Source organism: Haliotis rufescens, unplaced genomic scaffold, assembly GCF_023055435.1.
Source record: "Haliotis rufescens isolate VD_foot unplaced genomic scaffold, xgHalRufe1.0.p SCAF_2, whole genome shotgun sequence".
Lineage (NCBI taxonomy): Eukaryota > Metazoa > Mollusca > Gastropoda > Lepetellida > Haliotidae > Haliotis > Haliotis rufescens.
In genome coordinates this window covers 51,511,843-51,529,100 of record NW_025963890.1, presented here as the reverse complement: position 1 = coordinate 51,529,100, position 17,258 = coordinate 51,511,843, and the positions used below count along the sequence as shown (strand labels likewise).

The 17,258-nt window shown below is 40.3% G+C and overlaps 2 protein-coding genes across 7 annotated transcripts; both read left to right on the top strand.

The window, feature by feature from the left end:
* Nucleotides 1–211: 211 nt before the first annotated feature.
* LOC124137364 lies at nt 212–8,369 on the top strand. Of its 2 annotated transcripts, XR_007222301.1 has the most exons (3): nt 212–484; nt 1,610–7,063; nt 7,305–8,369. XR_007222301.1 is itself a non-coding variant. In XM_046503638.2 (2 exons), the coding sequence occupies exons 1-2, from the start codon at nt 6,174–6,176 to the stop codon at nt 7,309–7,311; spliced, it is 897 nt and encodes a 298-aa protein (XP_046359594.2). In that variant the 5' UTR covers nt 4,341–6,173; the 3' UTR covers nt 7,312–8,369. The 2 variants fall into 2 exon arrangements, 1 of the variants encoding a protein (XP_046359594.2); XM_046503638.2 differs by lacking the exon at nt 212–484 and having other exon boundaries at nt 4,341–7,063.
* A 2,511-nt stretch (nt 8,370–10,880) lies between these two features.
* On the top strand, nt 10,881–16,917 carry LOC124114359 (regucalcin-like). 5 transcript variants are annotated; one of them, XM_048400116.1, is made up of 6 exons: nt 10,881–11,097; nt 11,872–12,067; nt 14,156–14,344; nt 14,949–15,143; nt 15,602–15,751; nt 16,654–16,917. In XM_048400116.1, exons 2-6 carry the CDS (start codon nt 11,908–11,910, stop codon nt 16,863–16,865), a joined length of 906 nt encoding a protein of 301 aa, XP_048256073.1. In that variant the 5' UTR covers nt 10,881–11,097; nt 11,872–11,907; the 3' UTR covers nt 16,866–16,917. The 5 variants fall into 5 exon arrangements, with proteins under 5 accessions (XP_048256073.1, XP_048256072.1, XP_048256074.1 ...); XM_048400115.1 differs by having other exon boundaries at nt 11,866–12,067; XM_048400117.1 differs by having other exon boundaries at nt 10,881–11,101.
* The last annotated feature ends 341 nt before the right edge of the window (nt 16,918–17,258 follow it).

Here is a 17,258-nt window from a genome sequence, read left to right as displayed (position 1 = left end):
TTTTCATGTAGTCTCTTGGTGCTAAAATATAACCAAATCGCCGCCTGTATGAATTAGACAATATACTGCACGGATGTATCAAGCATCAGATCAGAGATCTGAGGTTTTCAGAATAATGACAATCGAATCTCACTTAGTGGCACAAGCCCAAACTCTCCCTGTCAGCATCCCCCCTCTCACTGAATCTGATACTCTTTAGCCGTGATCTTATCAGTTGTTCCCCTGCTCCAGTGAAGCAGCTGGTCCGAGTTTGTTTACATTAGGGCACTGATGGCATGGGCCAGAATGACACACTAGGATTAAGACATAACACTCTCCAACCTAAACCAGAGTGAAGGAAACTGCAGAGACCACATGGAATCATCCAGACCACATGGTCACTTGTGGAATAAAGAAGTGCAACACTCATCTATTGTTTTGAGAAAGAAAGTTATTGAATTGTCAGCGAAATCAACGAAAGAAAACGCATTTTCTCCATCCTCAGGTAAGCATTTGACGTAATCATTAATTTTACATGATTGGAATACAAAATATGCTCTAATGTGTATGTTTATGTAAACTTATTATGTGTATATGGTGTATGTCGACTATATTGCCTTTGTTCTGTAATAGAATGTTTTGCAATTAACACATCTTATCTTGTCTTACCTACAGAAGAGTTTCGTTATATTCATATTGTATTTGTAACAAACTAAATACCTAAACAAATCAGAGGAATCCCACATATATGTAAATTTAATTTAGGTCTGTGATCCCTCTTATCCAGATGTTTCATATACTTATTACATATACTTAAACTAGTCTGTTGATTTGTGGACAATCAGAATGTGGAACTTGTACGTACTGTAATGTTATACCCAATGAACCTATATTAATACATGTAAGTGATCATAAATACTGTGGTCAAAGTAGATGACGTTTTGAAGTATTTCAGTGCATAAACATAATATTCATTATCCGATATAACTAACGAAACTCTTTCCATATTCATAAGAAATCTCAGTCTATTGTACGATTATGACTATATAATGAACATGTGTTTTAGAATCACTATCAGATTGTGATGATACCAGGTGTTCGCCACATTCGTTACCATTCACATATATTACCAGTTCAAAAACATTTAACAGCTTTTAAAGCCTATTCTGATATAAAAAGATGTGGACTAGATGGTCACTAATCACTGAAATAGTGTTATTCCGTAATTATACAATATTCATCGCCGAAATCAAGGCTAGGTGAACCATCTAGTTACTAGGATGAGTGAGTGAGTATGGTTTTACGCCGCTTTTAGCAATATTCCAGCAATATCACGGCGGGAGACACCAGAAATGGGCCTCACACATTGTACCCATGTCGGGAATCGAACCCGGGTCTTTGGCGTGACGAGCGAACGCTTTAACCACTAGGCTACCCGACCACCCCAGTTACTAGGATGATTATAAGAACATGATATCATCTGGATAAGCTAGTTCTTCATGTTTTCTCATAATTTCCAAAATAAACAAAATACTCAGAATTCTATACACATATAGATACACGTTTTACACAGTGAATAACACATGTATTCAATTATTAGCTGTTAAATAGTGGTCAATTTCACTTCCAGGTATGATGAAATACAAGGAAAGTAGGAGTCATGGGTTCTGCTCACATTTGGGACTGTCTTCAAATCATACATGATGAAAACACCTCAGAAAAATGGATCAAATTTGAGGATTTTATAAATTTCCTGAAACAGCACCAGACTTCAGAAGATGATGTGAAAGATATCCGAAGAGACAATATATTGCGATCTTTGAAGAAACATAGAAATTGTGTTCGTGTGATTGAAAAGAATACTTGCAAGAAAGGAAACGTGCTGTCTGTAAATGAGACTCAGTTAAATTTCAAAGCATTTTTAAGATACTGTTTTGATCATTGTGACCGTATCAAAGTATGTGGCAAAGTTGTCAATGAAGTTCAATCATGGGCTCTGTCAGAAGGAAGTTCAAGCGCTGATGCTCTCTTTGAATTTTACACTGTTGTGAGCAGGTCGGTCTTTAGATATGATACAATTGATAAACTCTTGTGTGACAAAATACATCGTTTTGAAATTCCTTGTTTGTACAAATCATACGAAAAGAACTTTGAAAAGGAAGAATGGGAAAAAATAAAAATATTTGAAGTTCACTTCTGGAATAGCATCAAAGATGAGTCACCAGTTCATTCTTCTGGCTACAGTAGTGATCTTTCAATCACAAAGCGTCAGGAACTGTTTAGTCAGTGTAAATGGATTTATACATTGAAAGAAACCCTACTCTACTCAATTAAAGACGCAATTAAAACCAACTCTAATAGAAAACTGGCAGCAGACAACATTGAGGGAGTTGTGTTAGAAGCAAAGACAAAGCACCTCCCGTCATTGCTTGATGAAACAATCACAGATCTCCTGGAAGACAACTTTCCAGGTTCATTCTGTCCAGCTGTTTGTCTAGACTGTGAGCAGATCTGCAAGGCAAAGCATTCCCCTGGCATTCACGTCTACTTGGAAGTGACGGAAGATGCTGGTGAAATAAATATTGACGACACTTTTACTTTGATTAAAAGTGAACTTGCTTGTCATCACAAAGAAAGGTGTGCAGAGGTTGTGATTTTCGAAAGCAAGACCTTCAAAAGTTACAGCGTGGGTAACAGAGTCACCAAAAGGTTCCATCTCCGCGATGACGTCAGTCAAGGTAATCTATCCCGAAGGACATCCACATTCAAATCAGAAGACTTCTTTGAAGAAAGTGAAGAGGATCTGAGGGATAGCATTTGTCCGACATGCGCGCCAGTGCTTACACATACTGATCCGTTGGACTTACATTCATTTGATATCTTCAAAGAATGGAAATTTTACGTACCCCTACCTTTCCAAATTGTTCTTGAAACATTCATTAATTTCCAAAGTGTAAGAAAGTCTCAGAGGCCTGACAAATTTGTAAAGGAAAGGATAGAGAAGCTGTACCTCCTTTTTGATGCCATGTTAAACATCAACAACAAGAACTATGCTGGCATTAATCAGGAAATTAACACTGATGAGCTTTCAGCGTCTTACCACAGCATTACAAATGTGTTTTCTGTAACATCACATGGTGGGCTTACTGGCAGTCTGAAGAATGCAACTGAAAGACTACAGAGACAGGCAGACCCTGACAAGTGCTATTATAACACTTTCATAAAAAAGTATGACCTTGACTATGAAGCACAAGATGGCCACAAGCACCAGGTTTCCCTTCGAGATTGCCACCTTATTTTCTGTTTGGACAATCTTGTTAGGTTGTCCTTTCACAGGGATCCAGACAGAGGAGATTCTAGGTCCTCACAAATATGCACTTTGCCAATGACCTTGATGGGAATACCAAGGAATGCTGCAGTTCTCCAAGAATGGCATGATGACAACATATGTGATGGCACATCCACATGTCAATGCAGAGAAGCAGTCAAGATGAACAAAGAGGATTTAAAGTTTGTATTCCATCAACTAACAGTTGCAGAAGAATCCCAAAGGGCCGACTTTCAAATGAAGCTTACTTGGAATTTACATTACCTGTGGTCTGAGATCGACCAAACAGTAGCCGCATCACATTTGACAAGTGCAATACAGAATATATTCAATGGGCATGAAGCTGCTGGAGGACAGGAAGACACAATGGAAAATGTTGTATCTGAAGAATGGCATGACTCATACAACAACGAACTGGACACAGTGCTAAGACAACTTGACAAAGAAGAAGGTCTGATGGACATGTCTCTTTCTGACATTATGTCAGATACTGAGTTTGACGGTAGTTGTGAAAGCTTGATGCCAGATTCAGACTCAGAATACAATCAGAATGAGATGACAGATGTCGATCTTGAGCTTTCACAGATGAATGACAGTTTAAGCGTTTTGAATTTAGGATGCTCGCCCCTACCTAACAATCAAGGAGACATGTCATCTGAGGACCTGGAGGCCAATGTCACTGTCATTGAAGATCTCATCTCCACACTGGGATACACAATATACAAACCCCCCTCTGTCTTGGTAAGGCATCCACCTCCAGCAATTGGCCGAGATGATGACATTCATAAAATGCGTGACATTTTGAATGACATACTGGTCAAATCAGCAGCAAACCCTGATACATGTCGCATTTTGTTTGCTCCTGACAACAAAATAGGAAAGTGCCTTTTCAAGCTGATGGATGAAGACATGCAATTAGGAAATATCTACCAGAATTTCCACTACTACATCTGCGGAAGTCAAAGATTGTGAACCTTTGCAGTGCATACAAAGATGCTGGCCTCTTTCATCTCCTGAGCTACATGCACGACACGACTGAAGACTGGAAGAAACTCGTCAGCACAGAAAACATTGAAGCAGCAACCCATAACGTCCGAAGAGTTTCCTATGCGCTTCACGTAGCCTTCATGATAAAATTCCTTTCAACAAAAGCCCCAAATAATGCAAAGATTATATTTAACTCTTTGAAGGAAAAAGCTCTGACGATTGAAGCCAGATGGATGGAAGAGTATTCCGTTTTCATGAAGGAAGGAAGTAAAACAAATGCCACATTTTCTTTGCATGCAGAAATGCTGAGTCACTGTGATGAAATTCTTGCCCTGGCGGTTGCAGAGAGGATTGGAGGTCCAGACGGTTATAATCTTATGCTTTCAGCTGTTAAGACATCACTGCCATTTTCTTTCCTAAATGGAGCAAGTTCATATGGAGCCTTTTGTTGTCGACTGCTCTATGAACATTACAGTTCGGGTCCATTTCATCAACATATGAAGCAATCTTTCTTCAGCACCCCTTACAGAGGAAGTGAAGGTAATTTTGCCTTAGATACCCAACGAGAAATGGAACATAGAGATGCACTCAAGGGTTTCAGGCCAAGATCTACGGTTACATCTGTTCTTCCGCGGATGTCACTGGTTGATAGATTCTTGGATATTGAATCTTTCAGGGAAGAAAACAACACAAGCCAAACAAAGGAAAATGTCAACAGTAAAACATGGAGTGTAACACGGCAAGACCTTAATCACATCTATCCCACTGCTGTCCTTATACTTAGACAAGGAGGACTTGACATGAATGCAGAGACCATTCCAAGAAATGTCTATGCACCTAAGCCAACACCACTCCCAGAAGTTGCACTGGACAGGAACACCTATGAAGTTGGAAGATATCTGATTGACAAATTTGTATTTGAGAGCAATTTCCATGAGTCTCAAGAAGATGAAAAACCTTCAATTGACTCAAGCTCAAAGGCTAAAGAACTTGTGAAGAAAGTTCAAACAATGAAGGGCGTGACAGTAAGAAGAATGAACTGCAAAAGTCAGGTACCCACTGAGGAAAAACAAGTTAAAGAAATAAAAAGGAAGAGAAAAGTAAAGTCCCTCCTGGGTATTGCAGAAAGCTTGTCATCAGAAATGAAATGTTGTCAGGCAGTTGTCAAACCCGACTGTTCAAAGTCAGCAGTGCAAAAGTCAACTGGCATGAAAAAAGCGCTTGTTCATCAACTTGAGAAGCTACTGCAACAGGACCATCAGGATGGAGGCACCACCACAGAAGACATCCTTAAAGAAGAGAAATTACTGCAAAGTGGAATGAAAGATTTTCCAGTTGGTTTGCTGTCAAACGTATCAGTTGCTATTGTTGAATTTGCAGGACAAATTCAAGACAAGAGCGAGATCTGGCCAGGAATATTTGAAGATGGTAGAAGATAACATAAAGAAAATCTTGAGACACATCTACAAAACACATTGTGATATGTGAGGAAAAGTACAAGTTCACTCCTGATGACTTCAAGGCTTCAACAAGAGTGAATAGAACCAAATCGCAGATTCAGTCAATTTCCCACCTGAAGAGGGGCGACGAAATCATCAGCAGTTCAGTTTTTGACAAAAAGGCAGTTGTCGGAACTGAAGAAGGTAAATCCCTTATAAGCTGTTTTCTGGCCAAGAATGTCAAGTCACTGGGTATTGACAAAGAACTCAAACTGGACATTGACAGTGAGTGGATCACTGATGGCTGCATCTGCGACAGAGAAAATAACTGTAACTGCTCGACAAAGTTTGCAATACCAACCCGAAATATATTTTCAAGGGAAGGCTTTGTGCAGCAAATTAAGCTTGAGAATATTCAACAAAGGAAAGGAGAGGCGGAAATGTCCCAAATGGACTGGCTGGTGCACATCTCATCCAGTCTTGAAGCTACAGATGAAGTTGTGTCAGTCGTGACATCTGGGGACATTGACGCCATTCCAATTCACCTTTTTGCTCTTACAGCTCTGTGGCCTAGGAAGGATGACAATTCTTTCAGAAACAAAGTCCATGTTTTACTGCAGAAGCCAGGTGGTGTTGATGTCTATAATATCACTGGCATTATTGAGCTGCTGGAGAAGAAACTTGGACCAAATGCAGGAATGAAAGTTGCCATGGGACTCTGCCTTGGGGGAAATGACTACTTGCCAAAGTATTCTGGAGTTTCTCACGACAAGATCCTGAGAACATTCGTTGACAATGCCAACTTTTTCCAGAATTTGTTCTGTTTTGATCAGCGAGGCAGTGGTCACGTGTCAAAGGAAACCTACCATGAACTCATAAAGTCAATATATTGTCCAAGCACGTTGGCTTCTCAAAAGCTGACCTTTGAAGAAGTACGTCAGCTATCAATGAAACATCCTAAGAAACAAGACTTTGCTAGACCCCAAACGTGGCTTCCCCCAAAGAGTGCACTGGACCAGATTTGTCTTCTTGTAGATTATCAGGTCGAATATCTTTTTCTAGCTGGCAACCACTCAGCAATACTCCCAAACTTCCTTCAAAAAGGCTGTCTCAGAAAGAACAAAGAAGGGGATGTGCATTACTATCTTGGAGATGAAGTGAGCACAGAGAAACTGGAGGATTTGATTCAAATTCCAGAAGCGACACTGCTGAAACGTATCACGGACTGCAAAATACCACAAAAGAAACTGGACAAAAGAAAGAGGACACTAGAAGATACACCACAAAGAGGTGCCAGGAGAAAACAGAAACCAGTTACATCAACTCCAAGGTACACGTATATGCCATTTCTCCTGTCTTCTACATTAGAAGTATTACCAGTAAAATACTGTATGCATCATGCTTTTAATAATTCAAATAATCTGGTTTACTATTATTTTGATTCACAGTATTGTACTTATGTCTCTTATATAGCAGGTTAAGGAACTGCTTACAAACATAATAATATTCATTGACGCAGCCAAAATGCATTCAGTCAACACTAAATGTTTTTCCTTTTTTCCTTACTACAGGAAATAGTACCACAGATTCCTGTTCTGTTTACCAACCTGTGGAATAAAACTGTTCATAGTGATGTGTTTGAAGTTGGAACATGGACTGATCAAGAAAATGTGATAATATTCGCTGCCATACTGAAGATGTGTCAAGTTTAGTGCAAGGCAAGGAGTGCAAGTATATCAAGCAGATCCAAAGGTTGCAGATATTTGTGCTGAACATTTGGTACATTAAATACATCCATTTTGTGTTTGGTACAGTCACGGGAATGTATGAATGTACTTGCTCTTGTACTAGTAGTGGGCAGAAAGACCATGTCTATAGCATCTGTTGTTTTATAAAGTTGCTAACAGCCCTTTAGAGATGTTACTAATTACGACAAATCACCAAAATAATGCAAGTGTCCACCCCTAGACGTCGTCATATACCAGTAGCTGGAATATTGCTGAGTGCGGTGTTAAACAACAAACACACAAAAATGCATCATGATATTAATGCGAGTAGCCCTGCCTGAACTATAAAACCTAATCGGCGAACTATTACAACAAAACTTTTGCCATCTTCACCAACTTAACTTCAGCTGCTTGACATGAAATGAAAGCATGGGATTCAAATATCGTATAGTTTTATATTCTATTAGACTGCTTTACGTTGTCGGACTTATTTAAAGACGAAGGTGTGCAGCGTTTTCCTTATAATGTTAAATCTTTAGATTATCTGACAGGTTACCATGAACAAAGACGACGTCACAAACGGTTGGCAACTGTCATAAACGGGTGATCAACCTGTGTAAACAAACTGACCATACCTGAAGCACTGTCCACGTCTAGCACTCAAGTACATTGTTTTCGGCCATGTGCAGTGAATTTGACATGACATGACAATGTAATCCAATTTGTCCAGATAAAATGGGTCACTTGCATCTTGGTATTAATTTCATACTCACATTAATTTCATGATTTACAGTATGTCATTTGCTGGATCCACTTTGTATGTATTGTTTCTGCTACATGTAAAAACTTGATTTATTAATTATGAATTTGTTTGAATACTTCATTAATGTTTACTGTGTTACTTTGATATTTTCATGCATAAATGACTTAATAAAAATTTCATGGTAAATGAGTTATATTTTGTAATGTGTCTTCTCTGCTTTGGAAAGCATTAATCAGGCCACTATGTTATCCACTATTAATGTATATTTAAATGGTTTAGCTACAAGTTGACCAATATTTATTCTTTTAATCTGCAGAAAATTTAATGGTGTTTCAAAAGTAGTTTAAAAACATTAAATATCAATATTTTAATAGCAGACAATTTTTTCTTCACCAAACACACACACACACACACACACACACATACACGTCGTCTGCTACAGATGAGCTTGTGGTCATTAATCAGTTGTGACACACCAGGGAAGCTGGCAAGACGACCCCTGCTGATAGCAGGAGTTTTGGGGGGATTGGAATGCAGTTAGCGGTTCCTCACTTTGAGGATTTCTGAGACCCTTATTCCACTAACTGAATCTGTTAATTGTGTCAAATGAATAATAAATTGTTAGTTACAATATAAGTTGTCAACCGACCTCGAGGGGTATATGTGAACCCCGTGTGTGAGTCTATGTACCCCGAACCGTCAGGCTCACACACAGGGTACATCACACCATATGCCCCGAGGTATCGGTGGACAACGAATTTATCTGAACTAGGCTGGTATCATTGAGTTACATTTTGGCTGGACTAACGAGTCTATACACAGTCCAATCAAAATAACGCAACGAAATCGAAATCCGGTTCGTAAACTGTCATGTTGATTTCAGTCTTTGCAGGATTTGCAAAGCATTTGCACCACCAACTCGTTGTCAGCAGATATTTTCTGAATCTTTTCATGTTTTTAATCAAGGTGTTCACGTGATTGGGTGCACTTGGCGATGTAAGACTAGTTTTATCACAATATAGATCTTGATTATCGATCAGATCAACTTGCCTGGGCGCCGCCATTTTGTTTGAAGCATATGCAAGTGATACGAGAGGTAGAATCTGGTTGGTCCACAGGTGAAACATAGAAGGGACATAACTCGTAATAGGTGGGGCTACGATCGAGCCCAGAAATTCCAGCCTAGTTCGGCAAGGATTGAAACTGGACTTTTAAAGTCAGTTAACTCTTTTGCCTCGGGAAAATAACAAACTATCGATGACATCTGATTCATTCATTTCGTTCAAATGTTACGTAAAGTTTTCTTGCTTGGACACTTCAGTAAACGATTCCGAAAATCAGCATACGTTGACCAAGTACTTATTGAGAAAAAGTAAGCAAAGTCATCGTGGTGTTAGCTTAATCAGCACTGGCAGCAATCAGTCATGGGTCAAACATGCATTAAAACCTTTATTATCGTCAATGTTACCCAAGTGTCCAAGCTATAACTCATTCAGACAAAGTTAAACAATGCTCCTTATAACAGTTCCTGTATTGTTTGCTATCAGCGTGTGTATCTCTCCTTTATGCAATGATTCATTCCAAGTTGTCATATCAGTTATTTCTGATTGGTCAGCTAGTTTATCTTGTAAATATGTCATTTTATATAAACTTTATTCTGTCCAACTGTTTGATTATGTTTTCTGCATCACTTCGCATCAGTTTCCGTCTCTCTGGGCATGGTTTGGATGGTGATGGTAGGATGGGGATGGGGATGTGGGGAGGGGCGGGCCGGGGCGGAATGGGATGGGGATGTGGGATGTGGGATGTGGGATGAAATGTTATCTGAGGAAGCGACACGCTCACCACATAAAAGCTTCCTGGGAAGATTCTCTTGGATAACATAAAACACTGAACTGTGTAAAGTTAAATGTAGCTGTTCTATCTTGAGTGTTTGCATTAAGATGATTTGAATCTTTAATGCATCTTATTAAGTCAGACTGTTTAACGAGTCGCAGTTAGAAATCGTTTTTATCACAAACCGTGTCTAGCGAGTCCATTATACATACGTACCACGAGACGTCTGATGTCATATCACAACACACTGACCCACATGTTATACCGATCACCTAGTTCTGGATGTCGCTGATCAAACATTCCGTCACAGATGCGTATATGTGTACACTCAGTGTTAGCATGGCAATAGTGAGTGAGTATGGTTTTACGCCGCTTTTAGCAATATTCCAGCAATATCACGGCGGGGGACACCAAAAATGGGCTTCACACATTGTACCCATGTCGGGTCTTCGGCGTGACGAGCGAACGCTTTAACCACTAGGCTACCCGACCGCCCCGAGCATGGCAATAAATCACCGAAGGCGTTTTAATCATGCCTGCAACGAATGTGTGCGTTGAAATCTGATTGGTTGGAAAATGTAATTAATTGAGATTTGAAGCACGTATATCTCCCGGACTATTCACTTTGCATAAAAAATATTTTATCAATCCCAAATTTGAAAAAAAACGCACCTTGTGGCTGGGTAAAATGTATACCACGTTACGTTTGTTTTTACTACGTAACACCGTCTGTTCCAAAATCATCATGTTCACAAACATATCTATATATAGTAAAGTCTTCATATAGGCCGGTGGCCTTCAGTACAGTGAATATACATGACCTATATAGTTGGGATTCAGTGTGGGTCAACCTGACCTTGATGTCGACATTCTCTCCCTGTATACAGTTAATGTGGGGCTGTTTATGCCTACCTGAAGTGTGGTACGACGCCACTCTATGTTTTTTTACAGGTCTAACTATATGCCCGATGGATATAGATATCTAAACATATATAAAGCTGGTAACTGACAGTCGCCGCACAACCAGGATCGTCTCCAGTAGGTATACAATTTCTTCCTTAGACTTTATACTTCATATTTCAATAGGGGTATGTCTGTAGTTTTTGCACAGTCATACCTCATGTTTTAAAGAGATATAATTTGTCAGAGTTAATTGTGTTACCTGTCTACTTTGGAGCTGAAACAGTATTTCAGTTATATCACGACTTCAACGGCATTTCAGTTACATCGGGACTTCAACAGCATTTCAGTTATATCACTATTTAAACAGCCTTTGAGTTATATCACGACTTGCACAAAGTATTTCAATTATATCACCACGTGTCACCTCTGTGCGGGATGAAAGGCGACAGTAACACAGGTCTCAGATGTTGGCCTACGGGCACGGATCTGGTGATGACAAACTAGGATCATGTCAGGGTGAATCAGCAGATCCTATCACGACAAAGGGGCGTACCTCTGCATATATAGGTGGTCAGGTGATGTCTGCACTTCTATAGGGACGTGAATGAAAGTGCGTGTGTGTGCTTGTACTAGTGTAGGCAATATCCGGTTTTATAGTGCAAACTAACTGAGATACCATTCCGCATTTTAACATGATTACAGCACTCATATAACGTATACTGACTCCGAGCCTACCAGTCCTTGTTCACAGCAAGTGCTAAAATTAAACGGTTTTGGTTTGACACGGTCTGGGATCAAACATTTGACCTTCCGCTCTGGGGGTAGACGCCTTATCCACTAGACCACGGAAGCGGCCAGGCGCATATCTTAAACTCCATTCAAAGGCTATGGATGTACTCTGAGTTTTAGGAGCATCACAAATTGGGTGTCAGAAGGCGACCAACGATGTCGTACAAGGTGGAGACTGTGTTGACGAATGTGGCCAGGGTCGGGGAGGGACCTCACTGGGACGACGCTACTCAGACGTTGTTGTTTGTCGACATCATCAACGGCCAGATCTTCAGATACAACCCCGTCACGGGCACCAACGACATGATCCAGCTTAGTAAGTTTGTGATCAACCTGACATTTAGAAAACTTTATACTTCCCGTGTAGATGGTTTTCAGCGACCAGTTTCCAACAGTAGCCTAGTGGTTAAAGCGTTTGCTCGTCACGCCGAAGACCCGGGTTCGATTCCCGACATGGGCACAATGTGTGAAGCCCATTTCTGGTGTCCCCCGCCGTGATATTGCTGGAATATATCTCAAAGCGGCGTAAAACCATACTCACTCACTCCAACAGTGTGCTAACAGTTATCAGCATGGATGGTGTTACGAGTGATTCACATGTATTAACGTGTCCTGCTTATATATGGGTGTAAATTCCACACGAAATAAAGGGTTAAATATCCATTTTACCAACATTCTTATCATAGCGAGGAATGCCTTAAATTCTTCTTTCGTATCTTGCTGTACATTCACTGTTGCCTTCCATCTGCCTCTAAAAGTTGGCCATTTACCAAATAAAGCAGTTTGTCTGTTCTTGACATGAACAGCTCCTCGTAAAGGGAAGCTGTTTTGTGTGTTTGCTAAAACTGTACTGTCGACAAAATTAGTTTTCTCAAGCACACGCTTTGAATTGATATGTAAGTACTGCGAAAAATTCCTTAATATGATTGTGTGACGTTGAAGATCAATATCTCTGAAAAATGCATTTGCACAGGACATTTTGAGTATTTATGACTTGATCAAATGTCTTTCATATGGGATTTTACATTGTGAGAAATGTGAAATATTTACTATCATTTTTTAATTGTGTTGAATTATATAATACATTAAACGTTTATTATTCCTTGTTTGTTGACAATGACATTGCATGGATATGATCATTACGGCAGAGGGGTGAAGATATTGCTGTTAATTGCCCTGAACCATAAATTTGTTTTGATAACACTGTCGGTAAAGGTCACTGTAGGCAACAGGAAAATGTAGCTATAACAATGTCAAGGTCACATTAAAGGATGAAAGGTGACTGACGACGATTGAATGTCAAGGTCAATCGGTTACTTGGATACTGTTTAATAGGAATTTGATCAAAGCTGACAAATTTACAGGAAGGATGTCATCACAGGAATACAGGAAGGATGTCTTTAAAGGAATACAGGAAGGATGTCATCACAGGAATACAGGAAGGATGTCATTAAAGGAATACATGAAGGATGTCATCACAGGAATACAGGAAGGATGTCATTAAAGGAATACAGGAAGGATGTCATTAAAGGAATACAGGAAGCATGTCTTTAAAGGAACACAGGAAGGTTGTCATTACAGAAATACAGGAAGCATGTATTTAAAGGAATACAGGAAGGATGTCATCACAGGAATACAGGAAGGATGTCATCACAGGAATACAGGAAGGATGTCATTAAAGGAGTACAGGAAGGATGTCATCACAGGAATACAGGAAGCATGTCTTTAAAGGAATACAGGAAGGATGTCATCACAGGAATACAGGAAGGTTGTCATTAAAGGAATACATGAAGGCTGTCATCACAGGAATACAGGAAGCATGTCTTTAAAGGAATACAGGAAGGATGTCATCACAGGAATACAGGAAGCATGTCTTTAAAGGAATACAGGAAGGATGTCATCACAGGAATACAGGAAGGATGTAATCACAGGAATACAGGAAGGATGTCTTTAAAGGAATACAGGAAAGTTGTCATTAAAGGAATACAGGAAACATGTCTTTAAAGGAATACAGGAGGCATGTCATTAAAGGAATACAGGAAGGAATGTTAACGGACATTTCTCGTATGTTACACTACGCCGGGCATATATTTACCAAAGCAGAAGTATATTTTTTTTGTTACACCACAAGTTTGGAAGCAAGAGCCATGTGACTTTCTGATGTAGAGCCATATTGCAAAAGAAAGGTTAATTCCCAAGCCGAAAAGGGTTTGCTTGTAACCTTTCTATTAGCTGAGGTAGAGACACGTTGCAATGCGTTAAAGAATAAGAGGGATCAAAGATAGAGTAATGAGGTCAGCTGATCTGCTGAAGTCCAGACGGATTACGTCGCGTCTTCCTGAAGGGAATTAATAGGGTACTGCTTCTTGTGCGTGCTCTGTGCATGTATGTTGTTATTTCAAAGTTACAGATGGAACTGTAGGGTTCGTCGTGCCCCGCAGTAAAGGGGGTCTGGTGGTGGGACTAGATCTCACCTTCTCAGCTGTTGACTGGAACACCAAGACCGTCACCAAGCTGGCGGAAGTGGACCCCGGAAAAAGCAACAACAAGATGAATGATGGGAAATGTGATCCAAAAGGACGTCTGTGGGGAGGTGAGTGAGTTGGTGTTTAACAGTATTTTAGGCAGCCTATTGTGTGAAATCTTAAAGGGAGACAGATCATGGGCGTTTACCAGTTCTGTAAAACTGCAAGAACAGCTGTTGAGGTCATAGCAGGTAGTGAGATTCAGGTTCTGACAGATTAACGATCATAATCTGGGCGGATATGGGATTCGAACACACGACCAGAAGATCCGGTCAGCAAAGGAGCGCAACTTTAAATTACCCATTGGTGCCCCTTTGCCGTGTACAAGTGTATTTTTTGTTGTTTAACCCCGCACTCAACAATATTCCAACTATATTACGGCAGTCTGTAAATAATCGCGTCTGGACTAGACAATCCAGTGATTAATATTATAAGCATCAATCCACGCAATTGGGATACGATGACATGCTTCAACCTAGTCAGCCAGCGTGACCACCCGATCCAGTTAGTCGCCGCTTACCAACTTCACAACTGATGGAGCATAGTCGACTCTTACAGAAAGCATGGTTTGTTCAAGACCTATTCTACCCTGTCATATACGTGGAATATTGCTGTGTGCGGCCTTAAACAACAAACAAACAAACAAATACGGTGTGAGTGTGTTTGTTTCAGGTACATATAGCAAAGAAGCTGAGCAAGGCAACCTGTACTGTTTGGACATTGACGGTACACTGACCAAGAAGGTTGAGCACGTGACAGTCTCTAACGGCCTGGCGTGGTCTCCGGACAACACCACCATGTACTACAACGACTCGAGACCACACAAAGTGTACGCATTCGACTACGACATCAACACTGGAAATATATGTGAGTCACATAGACTTTAAGTGTCTGATTACTGAAATGCTACTGATTACTCACTCACTCACTCTTCTTCTTCTTCTTCCTCTGTCCATCTATATACTGTTAGTATTATTGTTGTTGTTTGTGACATTTATCTGTCATTGAATGACGGGTTAGCTATTATATCATAAAATACTCAGGTGGTCCTTAACTTCTTTTGAGTAATATGCACAGCGGAATATAACTTCAACAGCATACCCGTCTATTCGTAGATCACGTCTCTCATTGCTCTGGTTCGGTTCGTCTTTTAGGGTCTGTATTGATGTTCAATGGAGAGTGCGATATCTCATTTATGTCTTATAAACAACAGTCCTGTGAGTTTTGCTGATTGGTCAGTCGGAAATATTGATGTTTGAGAGGATGACGAAAGGTTATAGGTTCCAGTTACCCTGGGTAAAGATAAATCTGATGTTTCATTGCAGCCAATCAGAGGGTGGCTGTAGACTTTGACGCCGTGCCGGAGTTTAAAGGCAACGTCCCCGGCCCTGATGGCATGACTATTGACACGGACGGCAATCTGTGGGTGGCTTGCTTCCGGGGTGGAATGGTAGCCAAATTTGATCCCAAAACAGGTGAGCAAAGAATTTTAACATAAGATAGTTTCACTCTCTATTTTCCTTAGGAAACAAAAAACAATGTAACTCTTGTAAAACTGTTACTAAAGAGACACGACGGTCATGCAAGTGTGCAGTCCCAACACGTATGAGTGAGTGAGTGAGTATGGTTTTACGACTTAGCATTATTCCAGCAATATTACGGCGGGGGACACCAGAAATGGGCTTCACACATTATACCCATGTCGGGAATCGACGAGCGAACGCTTTAACCACTAGGCAACCCGACCTCCCCCACCAATACGTATAAATAAGGTCATTAAACAAAATTAATTTAATTTGAGGATTTTGAAAAACCTTAACGCTTGAAATCTGTGTTATGACATTACAATTCTTGACGTCAATATGAAAGGACTGACAAGGTAAATGTTGGTTAAGGTTCAATCAGCAGTATGTCGGCTATGTCACGGTTTTGGTTAATTGAGTCAGGGACAGCGAATTCCGTAGCATGGATTGAACAACGACCCAAGTGGCCAGATCCACCATTGCACAACCACCATCCAGTGAAGATCAGGGATACAATAGGTCTTCAGCAACCCATGCTTGCCGTAAAAGGCGACTATGCTTGTGGAAAGAGGCGACTAACGGGATCGGGTGGGTGATGCATGTCATCGTATCAATAGCGTGAATCGATGCTCATGATGTCAATCATTGGATTGTCTTGTCCAGACTCGACTATTTATAGCTGGAATATTGCTGTGCTGACTGCGTTGTTAAACAACAAACAAAACTAAATGGCGTATGACAATGGCGACATACTCGGCCCCGAGTCCTCAAGGACGTAACTGTGTACTGTATATTTTAGAAAATGATTTCACAGATCTTATAGAAATTACAGTCTTGTGTACAATCTGTTTCAGGGTCATTACTCCAACAGGTTTCCCTGCCTAACGCTACCAAGATCACGTCCGTGGCGTGGGGAGGGAAGAACCTAGATGAGTTGTACGTGACAAGCTTGAGAGAAGGAATCCCTGACAGCGAGTTCCAGACAACAGACTCGCTAGCTGGGTCGTTGTTCAGAGTTACCGGACTTGATGCAAAAGGCAGCCAAGCTAATATCTACCAGGGATGAGGGTAGCGAGCGAAGAGGAACAGAAATCAATTAAAGACAAGCAAACTCTCAATATCTGTTTTGTTTTGGTCTTTGGGTAGATTTGTTATAGGCAATGCTTTCAGCAATTATATTACATTCATTAAATTAGATGTATATAAACTGTCCTCAGACATTATAAGAACTCATTTATCTGCGTTCCCAGAAAATGTGTACCAACCTTGAAACAGAGGAACCCGGACAATTTGTTCTTTTCTGAGACAGTTATCCAAGTCACAGAAAACTCACTGACAACCTGAACAGTTAAATACTATTTGACTTGTTGATGTGTATCTAAAGAGACGGAAATAAGAGATGGGAGCCAAGTGGCATACATAAGCTGATATATCTTACATATTCTTTGTATCATTTTTC